Source organism: Suricata suricatta, chromosome 14, assembly GCF_006229205.1.
Source record: "Suricata suricatta isolate VVHF042 chromosome 14, meerkat_22Aug2017_6uvM2_HiC, whole genome shotgun sequence".
NCBI classification, from domain to species: Eukaryota; Metazoa; Chordata; class Mammalia; order Carnivora; family Herpestidae; genus Suricata; species Suricata suricatta.
The window spans coordinates 45670261-45684600 of NC_043713.1; the positions used below are offsets into that span (position 1 = coordinate 45670261).

The window sequence follows — 14340 nt, forward strand, 5'->3', positions numbered from 1 at the left end:
ATATGAATGTATCACATTTTTGCTGTACTCCTTTGCCCCTTTCTCCAATCTGTCTCTGATCTCTTCAATTCTTAATTGAGAAAAACTTGCTACCACCAGAGGGCTGGGAAAAAGGCCTTAGGTTTACCAAAGTTGATATAACACTTAACTAAGATTACTCTCTCTAGCTTCCTAGAAACAGATGTGATTTGCTTAATTCTAGGCACTAAATTTTAAGAGAGAAAAGTACAAACTGTATCACAATGCCATGACCAGTTGGGACATGAGAACAGGCTGGAGCATCTGGGAATGTAAGCCGAGGAAAGGAAATCAAGGCAGCTCATGCTAGTTGTATTTAAATGTGAAAGGATCATTGAACCAACAGGTGAGAGCAGTGTGGAGACAGCATTTTCCTCTACAAGAACTGGCAACAGTAGGCATGTGGGGCATGGTTTGAGCTTGTAGGTTTGGAAAAATTTCCCTTCTACGTACTCTGGCTGGTCTAATAATGAAATTAACATAAAACAGATTAATAGGAGAAAAACAAATTTTATACTTATTGGAGCCCCATAAAAATATGAGACTCTACTGCAAATCAGGTGATTGAGGGTTATCTACCATACTGAGCCAAGGAGAAGGGGGTGGAGTGTGAGGCTTCAAAGGGGAGGAAGAGAGTTCACAAGAAGATGAAAAGAGTAAATGTTTGGTAAACAAATGATTGCCACACCATGCATGTAAGTCTTTTCTGAAATAAAACGTTCTCTATAGTGAGAGAACTCTCTTCCTGGTACATGCCCCTGATCTAAATTATTTTAGGCAGTTAAGAGGGAAGTAGGGGCGCCTGGGTGGCCCAGTTGGTTAAGCGTCTGACTTTGGTTCAGGTGATGATCTCACAGTTCACAAGTTCAAACCCCACGTCAGGTTCTGTGCTGACAGCTCAGAGCTTAGAGCCTGTTTCGGATTCTGTCTCCCTTTCCCTTTGCCCCGCCCCTGGTTGTGGTCTCTCCTTCTCTCTCTCTCTCTCTCATAAGTAAAAATTAAAAGCTTTTTTTTTTTTTTTTTTTTTAAGAGGGAAGGGGCGCCTGGGTGGTTTAGTTGGTTAAGCATATGACTTCGGCTCAGGTCATGATCTCACAGTTGGTGGCTTGGAGCCCTGCCTCAGGCTCTGTGCTGACAGCTCAGAGCCTGGAGCTGCTTCTGGTTCTGTATCTCCCTGTCTCTCTGCCAACTCCCTCAACTCGTGCTCTTTCTGTCTCTCTCAAAAATAAATAAACATTAAAAAGTTTTTTTTTTAAAAGAGGGAAGTAAAAGTCCCTTCCTGAATCTGATGGATCCCCAGTGTCTTCAACTTGAAAATATCCACATACCAAAGTGGCCCATTCTGGGTGGTATAGTCTGTCCTCCCCTCAAGCTGCACTGCGAGTCTAGGGATCTTCAGTCTTCAGGTGTGAAGAAGAGTGAGAAGTGTTTACAGTAGTGGAGAGAATGATACTGTACTTCTGTATTGTATTTTTAAAGTTCAGAAAAAGCCACCCTACATATCATCTTCTTTGATCCCCACACGTCTTGAAGCTTTTTAGAAGAATGGCTTGGGAAAGAGGAATTAAACTTATTGTGTTTGGCTTTATCCTGAGGATCCACAGGTGAGGGCTGTGTGGAGCCAGCATTTGCCTCCACGGGGGGCGGGGAGACTTCGAACAATAATCGTACTGGTGGAGGGTGGGCAACGGTTCGAGCTGCAGTCTGAAAACTGTGATCTGCCTGTTCAGGAATTCCCCAGCATGAGGCTGGGGAAAATACCTCTTCAGAATGTGGTTGAGGACAACTCGGCTTTAGGTTTGAGGCTAGACTAGCTGATTTCTGATGGCTCATCCAAATCTAAGATCCAGGAGTCTGTGATTTGTTCCGGCCCAAAGACTGGTCTGTCGAATCCCAGTGCTGAGATCTTCACGACCTCAGTGAATGAGCTACTGTTTCATGCTATGGCAACTCATCGAGAGTAGGACCTCTGATCTGGCTGTATCAGGTGTTGAAAGGTGACTCAGGATGGACAGTAGGGGTTAATGAGGATGTTTTAGAAGGCTAAGAAGAGCAAGGAGGAGTAGAGACCCTCAAGGAAAAGATGGTTCTTGAAAAGAAAGGTGGTATTGACAGGGCTGTTTGTTAGAGATGAAGAACAAGAGAGCTGAATGCAGGAAAAGGGATAGGAGTGATATATTAGGCTCTTTCTGGGTTCAAAGAATAGAGCAGTGCTCGGGTTTCATCAGATCAAGAGCAGGGTTTGTTGAAAGTAAAAACACCTGTGCTGCTCTGAAAGGTTGTTGAAGATACAACTGCAGCCACCAGGTGGCGCCCTCTCAAGCAAGGAGCCTCGCTCTTGGCTCCATACTGTAGTGTTCCAGCACTCTGGGGTCTCTATAATTCTCTCACTTTTGCTTCTATTTCTGATCACCTTTTTCTGCTCTCCTTCTTGCCATTTCTGTTTGTTCTCTGCCTTCACTTACCTCTATCCCTTTATGCATGCACCCTGGCTAAAGAATGTCCTTGTCTACTTCACAAATACTCCCAGAGGGAATCTAGATCATTTAATGCTACTAAGTAAAGACCTTTTCTGCTGGGCAAAGACTATCTACCAGATCTTTGGTAAACCTAGTAGAGAGGTACCATTCAGTTAGCCCTTCACCCTGCGCCTTCTGCTGAGCTAAGGATAGTAGGTTGCATAATCAAGTTCTCAAAACGGGACTTTGCACGGGGCAGACTCTGCAACTTTTTTTTTTTAATGTTTGTTTGTTTTTAAGAGAAAGCACAAAACGAGAGAGGGGCAGAGAGAGAGGGAGACACAGAATCCAAAGCAGGTTCCAGGCTCCGAGCTGGCAGCACAGAGCCCAACATGGAGCTCAAACTCATGACCAAGATCATGACTTGAGCCAAAGTCGGACACTTAACTGACAGCTATCCAGATGCCCCCCAGATTCTACGACTTCGAAGAAGGGGTAGTATGTCATTTTCAGGTACACTGGGTGTTAAAACGGGATGCATTTATGATGAATAGAGTTAAGAGCTAAAGGTGGAGCTGGAAACATTGCCCAAGGATCCTTATGTCACAAGCTGTGAAAAAGAAGGGCTTGATTAAAAAAAAAGAGGCTGTAAAGGTCATTTCTGTGATGGTGGCTGCCCATTAACCATTGGTCCTTCTGGTTATAGCACTGCTTCAGGTCTCTCTCTCTCTCTCTCTCTCTCCCTCTCCCTCTCCCTCTCTCCCCCTCTCTCTCTCCCCCCCTCCCTCCCCCACTCCTCCCTCCCTCTGCGTGTGTGTGTGTGTGTGTGTGTGTGTGTGTGTGTGTGTGTGTAGGTGAGGAGCTACTTCTCCTATGGAAGGTAATCTTGTTGGATTGTCAGCCAAGGTGCCCAAAGTCAGTCTCTCCCTCTCTTCCTTAATTTTCCCTCTTCTGAAGACAGGTAGGATAGTAAAACAAAGATAATCAGAACTTATTTCCTAGAAAAGATATAGACTAGCTCCTCCTGCTGTCATCCCTGGTAGTGCTCCAGCCCTGCCCTTGCCAGGCCTGATTTTCAGCTCTCTTTGATACTGCAATACATTCCCTATTTGTTTCAGTTAGCCAGGGTCAGTGCTTCCTGTTTGCAACCAAGAAACTATAGGTACAGGGGACCTTTCTTCTTGTGCAGAGTCCCAGCAAAATCAGTCATTCGTAGAAGTTGCGTTACTTAGCCATCTGTAACTTGTCACCCCTAGGACCAGAGGGTCAAGCACGGAATGAAGTCTAGATAAAAATAATTCAATATCCGAAAATATGCCAACTCCCTTATTTTAGCTGTTACATAAACTGTAATGGTACAAATGACAGAGAAAAACCTCCTGACCTCATAGCATTTATGGTCTGGAGTTCATAATAACTACAAAGTACTTAATCTGTAGGTGTAGGGGAGGGTTAATTTCCCTCACCTCAACAATTGATCTGGATGTGCCTGGACATCTGACCTACTTTTTCAGCATTCCAGGCAGTAATTACCCAAAGCCGTCCCCAAAGTCTCAGTCTATAAAATCCTCCTTTTAATAAGATTTCATAAGCCTTTAGTGTGCTCCTGCAGCACTTCAAAGTCACACTGGTACCAGGGGAGTGTTTTTAAAACATGGAATGCACAAAGTGCATTCTGGGCTGTTTCAGGCTTAAGACAAAACTGCAGGGATACAAACATCGGGTGCCATAGTCTGGATGGAATAGTTGGAACATGGGGAGGAGAGCAGTGGTAGAAAGCTGTGAGCTCCCAAGTTTATTGAAAGCAAAGGAGAGAGCACCAGGTGGATCTAGTGTGGAGCAGACAATGGGCAATTCTGAAGTGTATCATGGCCTAAAGAACAATAGCTACCTCTTTTTTTTTTTTTTTCTTTTCTTTGGGTCTGGCAGGCATGGGAACGGCAGGGCAAAGGCTTATTTACTCCCCAAACCCCTGTCCATACATCTGGAGCTTCCACTTCTATCTCTGCTTACATGCATTGTAGCTAAGGATGATATGGTTACTTTAACATGCTCTGTCTGTAAAATTAAAATACGTACTTTGTCAAAAGCTCAGAAGAGAGTTTGGAGAAATTATTGCTCCCAGAGGTTCTACATCTGCCAAAAGTTTCTCCAGAAAGAGTATACCATGATTGGGGAAATAGAGTGATTTCTTTGTTCTAGAACAGTGCTCACCGATACGGTAGCTGCTAGCCACATGTGGCTATTAAAATTAATTAAAATTTAATAAAATTTAAAATTCAGATCTTTAGTCCCACTAGCTAAATTTCAAGAGCTCAGTAGGCACGTGTGACTACTATATTGTATACTGACTACTATATTGGACAGGATAGAATTATAGAACACTTTTGTCGTTTCCAACATTCCCATGCAGAAAATTCCATTGGACAGCAGTGTTCTACAGTAAGAATTGTTAACACCTTTGTTGTGTTTTCTTCTTACTAGTCGGCCATAAAAATGCCAAAGAGACATCTTTTCCTAAAGATTCTTTATATAAATACCAAAGAGGCTCCTGTAAATATACAGAAAAATTAGTGATCGAGATTGGAACTTCCTTTATTAGTAAAGGTAATGATTATCTTCTATTACCTCCATCCTCCTTTTTGGCTAGAATCTGTTTTCATTTACTGAGTAGTAAATTTAGGCATTTAAATATCATAGTGAGAATGAAGCCTTTCATAGAATTTTGTGGAAAATTATTTCAATGGCCAATTTTTATTTTGGCTGTGAAGATAATCCAGTATCCTTAGAAAATAAACTCTGATGTTCTTTGTAAGGCAAATATTAGTGCCTCTGTTACCACATATTTTGCAGCTGAAGTAGTGTACTACTCAAGTGCCTTTTTTTTTTATAAGAGATGATGCTAGCCTAGGGAAGTAAAAGCAAGGCTCCTTGTGTTCTCCAAAAACATTCTAAGAAATCTGCCATATAATGTATATCACATGTAGCACAAAGACCAACCAGCCTATAACAGGTTCTTAATACATGTTTCCAAAATGATTTGACAGGAAAATTACAGCCTCTTAAAAAATATTACCTACTTACTAATTTTTCATTACAAAAAGGTTCATTAAATGTATTGGAAAATGCAAAAAAGTTGGAAAAGTTTTCATATGCTCATTTCCTTTGTTTTAGTTAAGCATAATTTTTTTTTAAGTTGCAATTATACTAGAGTTTGAAACTTCATGTTGAAGACTGCATAATTAAGTCTTCTGGTTAGATCTATTATGAATCGAGACTGAAGAGGTAGACTTTTATCAAAGATTTTTTGATGGGGGGAGGGGAAGGAAACTTTGTAAATCCTCATGTCTTTAAGCATCCTTCGCTGGTATCTATCTTGTACACCTGTATGGCATTTTAACATCCTTTGGCACGTGAAAAGAAAAGGGGGTTTAGCTAATTTACAAAGCCAATTAAGTTCCCTTGGGTCAAGTCTCAACCGAAGCTGGAAAGAAAAAAATCTGGGCAGCTGGGTGATGTATTTGTTTTAATGACAGTTTTCCAGAGGATTAGCCCAATATATATATTCGCTTCGGCCGGGGAGGGGGCCTTTCCTCTCTCCGTCACAGCTCCCAAGTACCAGGTCCACCCCTTCTTCCGAATCAGGGGTTTGGTGAGAAGAGCAAGAGCTTTCGCAACTCCTGGCACCCCTTGCTAGGCAAAGCCTGGACCGGGGCTCTGCAGTCCGGGAGGGACCCAGGAGTGCGGGGGCGGGGACTGGGGCGGGGGCGGGGCCCCGGCGCGCGGGTCACGTGCCGCACGGGCCGTCGCAAATAATCCCGGCGCGCGCGCGCTCGTGGCGCCGGCTGCGTGGAGGGGCGGAGCCACCTCGAGGAGTTGTGCCTGGCTGCCTCGCGTTCCGCCCTCTCCCGGACTCTGGGACTCGGAAGACGTCCTTCCGCGGGGCCGCCAGAGTCTAGTGCCAGCCAGAGTCGGTGCCGGCCGCTTCATCGACGTGGGGAAGCCTGCGGTCGTGGCCCCCACCCCGGGAGCTCTGGGAGCCCGGGTGACCGCGTAGGTCAGTTTCCGTGGCCGATTCCTGTGCGAGCGCGTTCCCCCCTGCCTGGTGCGCGGGAAAGACCTGTCACCCCTTGGTGGGGCGTTGCGCGGGCCTCTCGCGCGTGTCTCCTAGGACGGTCTGAGTCGTCGCGATGCTGGGCTCCAATCCCCAGCTCGGTTTCCTTGTGGCCGCTGCCTCTCCAATGCTGCAACGAAGTTAGTTGTTGAAAGTAGCAAGATGTTGGTGTTTGTTGCACTTGCACTCGGGATGCAACGACTTCGTGCTGGTGCTCCATGCGTTCCCTACCAAGGCTTCAGCAATGTGCTTCCTTCGGTACTTTGATGTGTGCATCGTAACTTTTAGATTCCTACTACCATGAGGAGAGGATTGATTCTCTGTGGAAGTCACGAGCTGTCCATGTGACCGTTCTCACAGTGTACCTCGTGGTCACTTCGGCAAGCATGGAAGACTATCGAAAGGATTCAGAAACAGTATGAAAGATTGCAGTTGCACAATAGAAACAACGATTCATTTACGCCGTGGCCCTATTGATTGGCAGAAGGCGTTTGAAAAGGGTTTTTCTGATTTAGTTAATATTAGTTTTTCATTCTAAAAGTCGTTGCTTTATGAAGACTATATTGTGGAGTTGAACAGTTGGCAATGTGGTATTAAGTGGAGACTGCTCGAATTTAGCACATTTAGCTACTAGGCTTTTGTGGGTAGTTGTTGGTAATACTTAAAATTAGTGACGAGTTTTCCCTGAAAACTTAAGCCTTAGTATTGTAGTTGATGTATTCTTGACAGTTCAGAATATCCTCACCTCTTTACTAAGCATTTGGAAAATAATTTTGTCAATTTGTTTTGAGGGCTAGCAATGTTTGCATTCTAACGCTGAGAACAACGAATCTTATGCAGCCAGTATAGTAGGTATAATTTCTGCATCCCCCCAGCTGAAAAATTTAAAGAATTATGTGTTAATTAAAATCCACTTTCTTTTCACCCCCCCCCCCAGTTTTAAACTAGGGGCTCTATCTACAATCTACAGGAGACAAAAAAGTAAACTGTCAGTAACAGTTTTAAATGTTATCACCTTTTTGTTTTCTCCCTGGCAGCACTGAACATTTGATATTCAAAACCGGAGGTAACTGCTGCAAGTTGAGTAGATTTATCTGAAGCAGTTGTAATTCTGTGTAGTCTTCTGCCAAGGTCAGTTTATCAGATGACACTTGCTGAATATCTTAGCAGAATCTTGTCAGTGGAAATTTATGGTGGGTGGCCAATCCTGGTCTCTGGAGGCCCTTCAGTCTTGGAGGTATTATTCAAGCAGTATTTACACCTGTAATTCATAGCAGCTAGATGTTTCTACAAAAACATGGCTCCCCCCACTCTGCCCCTAGGGCAAAGGAGGAATACTTGTTTGGAATCAACAAGTAGGTAGAAGAATACAGCTGGTGGTTATTGTTTTGTTTTGTTTTTGAGGGATAACACAGTGCAGTGTCTGTTAGATAAATTAAAATTTTTCTTCTTGTGGCTTTAACTTACAGAAACATCTGTATATTTAATCATAATCTTTTCAAGTTGGAACTTTGGCGCTTTCTTGCCTCTTGACATCATTAAAGCTGAACTTTTGTACATTCTGTGTATTCACTGAGAAAAGTAGAAGGTAGAAATCAGCTTAAGGAATAACATGGAAAGGAAAGAATGAGCTAGCAAGTGCATGAGAAATGGTTGAAGTCATTAGGAACCATGTCAGTTCTTTCAAGCCAAGTCTAGTGGTAATCAGAACTTTATTGATGACTAGTAAATTCTTTTCAGGTGCTAGAAAGAAGACGTGTTAGTTTCATCACCAGCTTATGCGAGTCTTGTCAGAATTCATTACTGGAAGTGTTAGAAAACATAAACTCTGTACAGTTTATATTGATGATCATGATGTTATATAAATATCTTTTAGGATGCTCTTGATCCCTAGAAATGTTGATTTTTTTTTTTCCCCTCACTTATCTGACCTCAACCACTAATAAAGTGGGCAAGTATAAGAAATAGTTTTAGGGGTGCCTGGATGGCTCAGTCAATAGAGCATCCGGCTTCGGCTCAGATCATGATCTCACGTTAGTGGGTTCGAGCCCTGCGTCAGGCTCTGTGCTGACAGCCAGCTAAGAGCCTGGAGCCTGTCTTTGGATTCTGTGTCTACTCCTCTCTCTGACCCTCCCCTGCTCACACTGTGTGTCTGTCTGTCCGTCTGTCTCTCTCTTTCTCTCAAAAAATAAATAAAACATTAAAATAGTTTTAAAGCTTTTTCATTGAACTGTAGTTTACATATAATTAATTTCAGGTGTACAACATAGTTACTGCACAATTCTGTATATTAAGCTGTACTTACCATGATAAATGTAGTTACCATCTGTCACCATACGATTTATATGCTTTTAGTAAGAGGAACTACTGGCTTTGAGGTCTTGTACGTATCAGCCAGCAAATAGGAAAACAGACAAAGACTGTTTTCACTACATAGTAATTTCCTATCATGTGATAATGGAAAGTAGCCACACATTTTTACTTTGTTATTTAAAGTTTCTTTAAAGAGAACTTCTGACTATATGGTAGATAACAGGTCAGTATTATTATATATACATAAATAAGTTCGGAAGATAATTTTCAAATGTGAAAGAACAAAAGTAGAAAACACTTAAATACATTTTATCTAAAATTTAATGAATTTTATCATTAAAAGGTAACAATCAAGTTCATTGTTAGAGTATTTTTACTGTCTAAAACTGGCTTTGTCTAATGTGTGGACTTCTCCACCCTTTGCTTCTACAGATCCAAACTATTTAAAACAGTAGTTAATAGTTTCAGAATCTATCATGTTCAAATGCAAATCAGGGTTGCACCTAAGAGTTCTTGGTTATTGAAGCACATATAATGTATAGCAACCTAAGGTTAGTGTAAACAATTTCATAAAGCTAGGCCAAGAAGCTTATATAATTTTCACAAATTTTGATTAACACTTTCAACCAAATAAAGGTAAAAAATAAACACACAGCAAGTGGGATAGTTCTTTTACTATGTTAGTACGGCATCTAAATCCATAACAAGTATGAATAAGAGAAGATAGTGTAAATATGTCAAATGTAAATAATTTGGTATAAATGTTTTTACATTTTCTTCAAAGGTTTACAAACTGTAGTCTTACATACTACAATTTTAGCTACTTCTCTATCATTTCTCCTCCAAAGAACACAGTGCTATTTATTAGGGCACTAACTCTTATTGGAAAGAGTTTGTAAAGTTTCACTGAATTAAAAATTAAGTGACTTTTAATTGAACTTTACATTTTTATTTTATTTATTTTTAATGGTTTATTTATTTTTGAGAGAGAGAGAGAGAGAGAGAGCGCGGTGAGCAGGGGAAGATCAGAGAGAGAGGGAGACACAGAATTTGAAGACAGGCTCCAGGTTCTGAGCTGTCAGCCACAGAGCCTGACATAGGGCTCAAACCCAGGAACCGTGAGATCATGACCTGAGCCATAGCCAGATGCTCAACTAACTGAGCCACCTGAACTTTACATTTTTAAAAGAAAGAAGTTTGCTTCCAAAATAGACATGAAATTTGTTGTTTTCCTTAATTTGCTATGTTTAAACTAAGCTTCTGAAAATGAGGGGATTAAGCCTTAATTCAGATTTAACTTCCTTAATGTTCACAAAGGAGTAATAACTAGAATCAGTGGCCTTTAATTTTAGAGGCTGGATTGAGTTTTATGAAATATATAGCTTTAATAACATTACATGCCTTGATTAGAAGTTCTAGATTCTGGTTGTGGCTTTATTGTCAAATACTTGGCAAGTAATTTCACCTCTGTCCTTTTTAGTTTTCATTTCTAAAATCAGTGTTAGGTTAAATATGAATCTATCAGTGTTGAGTTTCTAAAACAATGTATTTGTGTAATTGCTATCCCAAATTTATAGTTGTATACATTTATATATATATACACACACACACACACACACACACACACACACACAGAGACATGCATATAGGTATATGGTCACAGAGAACTCACTGATTGTTTGCTAGGAGTTAGTATGAATGAGGACAAAATTTATTTTTTTTGCTATTGTCATGTTTTTACATTATCCAATTTTTAAATATTTTCTTCACATTAAAAGAATATAACGGGGGAAAAGCCCATAACCACTAAGCAGCTAGCTACATTGAAGTGCAGTGCTAAGTGCACTACAGATTTTTGTTAGTTTGTAAAGTATGTTCATAAATATATTTGATTTTTCTCACTACTCAAATTCCTAGTATACAGTGTGTTTCAAATATTGTAATAATTCCAAGCATAAAAGCAGTATCTGAGATTTTTTAATTTTTTAAAATGTGCATTTTTGAGACAGAGCATCAGTGGGGGAGGGGCAGAAAGAGAGGAAGACAGAATCTGAAGCAGTCAGCACAGAGCCTGATGCAGGACTTGAACCCATGAACTGTGAAATCATGACCTGAGCTGAAGTCAGATACTCAACTGACTGAGCCACCCAGGTGCCCCTGAGAATTTTTATATTAATCACAATATGTGGCCAATTTTGAATAATTAGGTTCCTTTTGACTTTAATAGTACAAAAGCTGTTTGACAATTTTAAGAACCATATTTCAGATGCTTCCTGAATTTCTTTCATTGTAAAATACATATAACATAGAATTACCCTTTTAACCATTTTGAAGTATACTATTCAGTGGCATTAAGTAATTCATATCATTGTGCAACCATTGCCACTCTCCATCTCCAGGATTATTTCATCATCCCAAACAGAAGCTGTGTAACCATTAAACACTACCCACTCCCTTCTCCAGCTCCTAGTAACCACTATCCTATTTTCTATGAATGTGTCTACTCTGGGTGCCTCATGTAAATGGAATCCTATAATATTTGTCGTCTTATGTCTAGTTTGACTTAGCATAATTTGTGCAAATTTCACCCATGTTGTAGCATGTGTCAGAATTTGCTTCCTTTTCAAGGTTAAATAATAATCCATTGTATGTATATACCACACTTTTTCTAGTTACATGTCACTGGACTCTTAGATTGCTTCCACCTCTTGGCTATTGTGAAGAATGCTGCTATGGACATGGGTGAGCAATTATCTGTTCAAGTCCATGGTCTAACACTTTTGGGTATATTGTGCATCATATGATAATTCTTAATTTTTGAGAAATTGCTATACTTCCCTGATGTGTTATGATGCCTGGTTAAATGTTGTTATGTGTATGACTGAGTAAAGTTAACATGTATGTCTTTGAATTTCAACTTTTTAAATATCATTAAGAACTCAAAGACAAATTTATACTGTGAGTTTTTGGTACTCAGGTGAATTAGCTCTGATTGTTGAACTTTATTATTTTTGGGCTTTTTTTTTTTAAGTTTATTTTGACGGAGCAAGCAAGCAGGGGAGGGGCAGAGCAGGAGAGAGAACCCTAAGCAGGCTTCATAATGTCAGCATGGAGTGTAATGTGGGGCTTGAACTTACAAACTAAAAGACTATGACCTGAGCCGAACTCAAGAGTTGGAAGCTTAACCTACTGAGCCACCCAGGGCCCCAAACTTTATTATGTTTGATTTCTCTGGGAATTTTCTACATTGATTCTGTAGACCTTAAACTTGAATACTACAGAAAAGTAGCAATTCAATTTCTGATAGACCTCCAACCAAATTTAGCAAGTCATGACTGTCCTTTAGGCTCCAAGTTTTAGGGTCTTTGCCAGAACCTCAGAGTTGTAAGGGCTGCAGAATTTATCCACTGTATTGAGTGGTCATTTAGTGGCACAGACCAAGTATGAGCACCAGTCTAATTAGGTAATTTACAATGTTTATAAAACAATAAAATAAATAATTTAGAAGTCTGGCTTCCTCAGTGGACCTTGGAAGAGAGGAAACAAGGCAAAATAGTCTGTAGTCTCCCAGTTTTTGAAGCTCAAACTGTTTTTTGTCTAGTTAGTTCCCTGAAAATATTCTCTTGGTCATTAAAAATCTCATTAATCTTAATTTTTTTTTAACGTTTATTTATTTTTGAGAGAGAGAGAGAGACAGACAGATGCAAGTGGGGAAAGGGTCAGAGAGAGAGGGAGACACAGAAACTGAAACAGGCTCCAGGCTCTGAGATGTCAGCCCAGAGCCTGATGCGGGGCTCAAACGCAAACCTTGAGATCGTGACCTGAGCTGAAGTAAGATGCTTAACCTAGTAAACTACCCAGGCGCCCCCGTATCTCCTTAATCTTAGAAAGCTTGGAATTTCTTGAATGTGGAAAGCGCGGTTGAAAATCTCCACAAAGTGATGATGAAAAATACAAAGGCAGTAGGCTGTGGCTCAGATCCATTCTGATCAGCTGCAGTAAGGGATTGCTTGTCTTTTTCTTTCTCTTACACATCAGAGACCAAGCCCTTTTCTGAAATAAGCTCATGATTCCACATTAAAAAAAAATCTGTTCAGCATGTGAATTTGGATTCTTTTGTTTTTCTTCTAAAGTCAACTATTAATCACAGATCTCAGTTTATTTATAAATCAATGATGCATCAAGCTAAATAATAGTAATATTTAGTAATCCTAGAGTAGATTTTTTAAAAAGTTCTCTTTTTCTGTAACAGATAAGAAAAAGCCTTCATTAGGGGCACCTGGGTGGCTCAGTTGGTTAAGTGTCCGGCTTTGGCTCAGGTCATGATCTTGCAGTTCTGAGTTTGAACCCCACATCGGGCTCTGTGCTGATGGCTCAGAGCCTGGAGCCTGCTTAAGATTCTGTTTCTCCCTCTCTCTCTGTTCCTACCCTGCTTGCACTCAGTCTCTCTCAAAAATAAAGATTAAATTAAAAAAAGAAAAACAAACTTTCACTAATTGTTATTAAAGGTGTACCACTTAAAGACTTTGCCTTTAGGCCTTCCTATAGGGAGGCTTGATTGCTTTGTTCTCAGAACTAAATCCACATCCATTCTGTCGTTTATCTATTTAACGTTTGATTACCTGCTGTGTTCTGGGCACCTTACTAGGTACTAGAAATATGATGGGGAACATAATAGACCTGAGACCCTGTCCCCATTCAAGTTTACAGGAAGTGCAGCCTCAGGAGAGCCAGAGAAATGACCCCATGAATACTTGCAGGCTGACGTGAGGTAAATACAGTGAGGGATCTAGTTGAGGTTGGGAATGAAGAGAGCAAGTCAGACTTTTTGAGAGAGGTGGATAGTAATTGATGTGTATACGTGTCCCTACAGTATTTATAAGTTCCCCCTAGTATAAGGCCTGGTGTTATTAATGGGTCACCAAAGCTCAGGACAATACCTGGAATGTGGTCAGCCCTCAATCAGATGTTTGCTGCTTCATCTGCTTGTGGGACACAAGTGCTAGGGAAGGTGAGGGTGCCCTGGTGCTGGTAGGGAAGCTGCAGCAGCTTGGGCACATTACACTGGACACCTTCCCAGCCCGTGTGCTGGCTGACTGGATGCCTGCCGAAGGCACATGGTTTAAGATCCTCGTGGATATTCTAAAATTCAGGTCTGCTTCATCGGCAGTGGACTTTGAGTTCTGATTCTTGAATGGAGAAAGAGGTTGCCATGAATGGTTGTATGCCTCGATTCGGAACAGTTTCTTTGTGGCTTAGTTGGAAGGAACATAAAGATGAATATGCTGGTCATACTGCTAGCATTTTAGGAAGTTTACTGAATTTTTAAATTACAGGTATTTTTGGAGTTGTGCTAATTTGACTGTGTGTTAGAGCCACTGAGAAGTTATCTTGCTAAAATATATTCTTGCTGTTTTCTGCTCCTAAAACGAAATG

At 40.8% G+C, this 14340-nt stretch overlaps 1 protein-coding gene across 2 annotated transcripts in view; it reads left to right on the forward strand.

The window, feature by feature from the left end:
* The first annotated feature begins 6350 nt into the window (after positions 1-6350).
* The window catches only part of OSBPL1A (oxysterol binding protein like 1A), a 226604-nt gene continuing 218614 nt past the window's right edge, over positions 6351-14340 (forward strand). The window contains exons 1-3 of one of the 2 annotated variants that reach the window (XM_029921355.1): positions 6351-6534; positions 7629-7722; positions 11577-11646. In XM_029921355.1, the coding sequence (XP_029777215.1) occupies positions 11637-11646 (10 nt within the window). In that variant the 5' untranslated portion in view covers positions 6351-6534; positions 7629-7722; positions 11577-11636. The remainder of the gene's footprint in view (positions 6535-7628; positions 7723-11576; positions 11647-14340) is intronic. The other variant, XM_029921356.1, reaches the window with a different exon arrangement.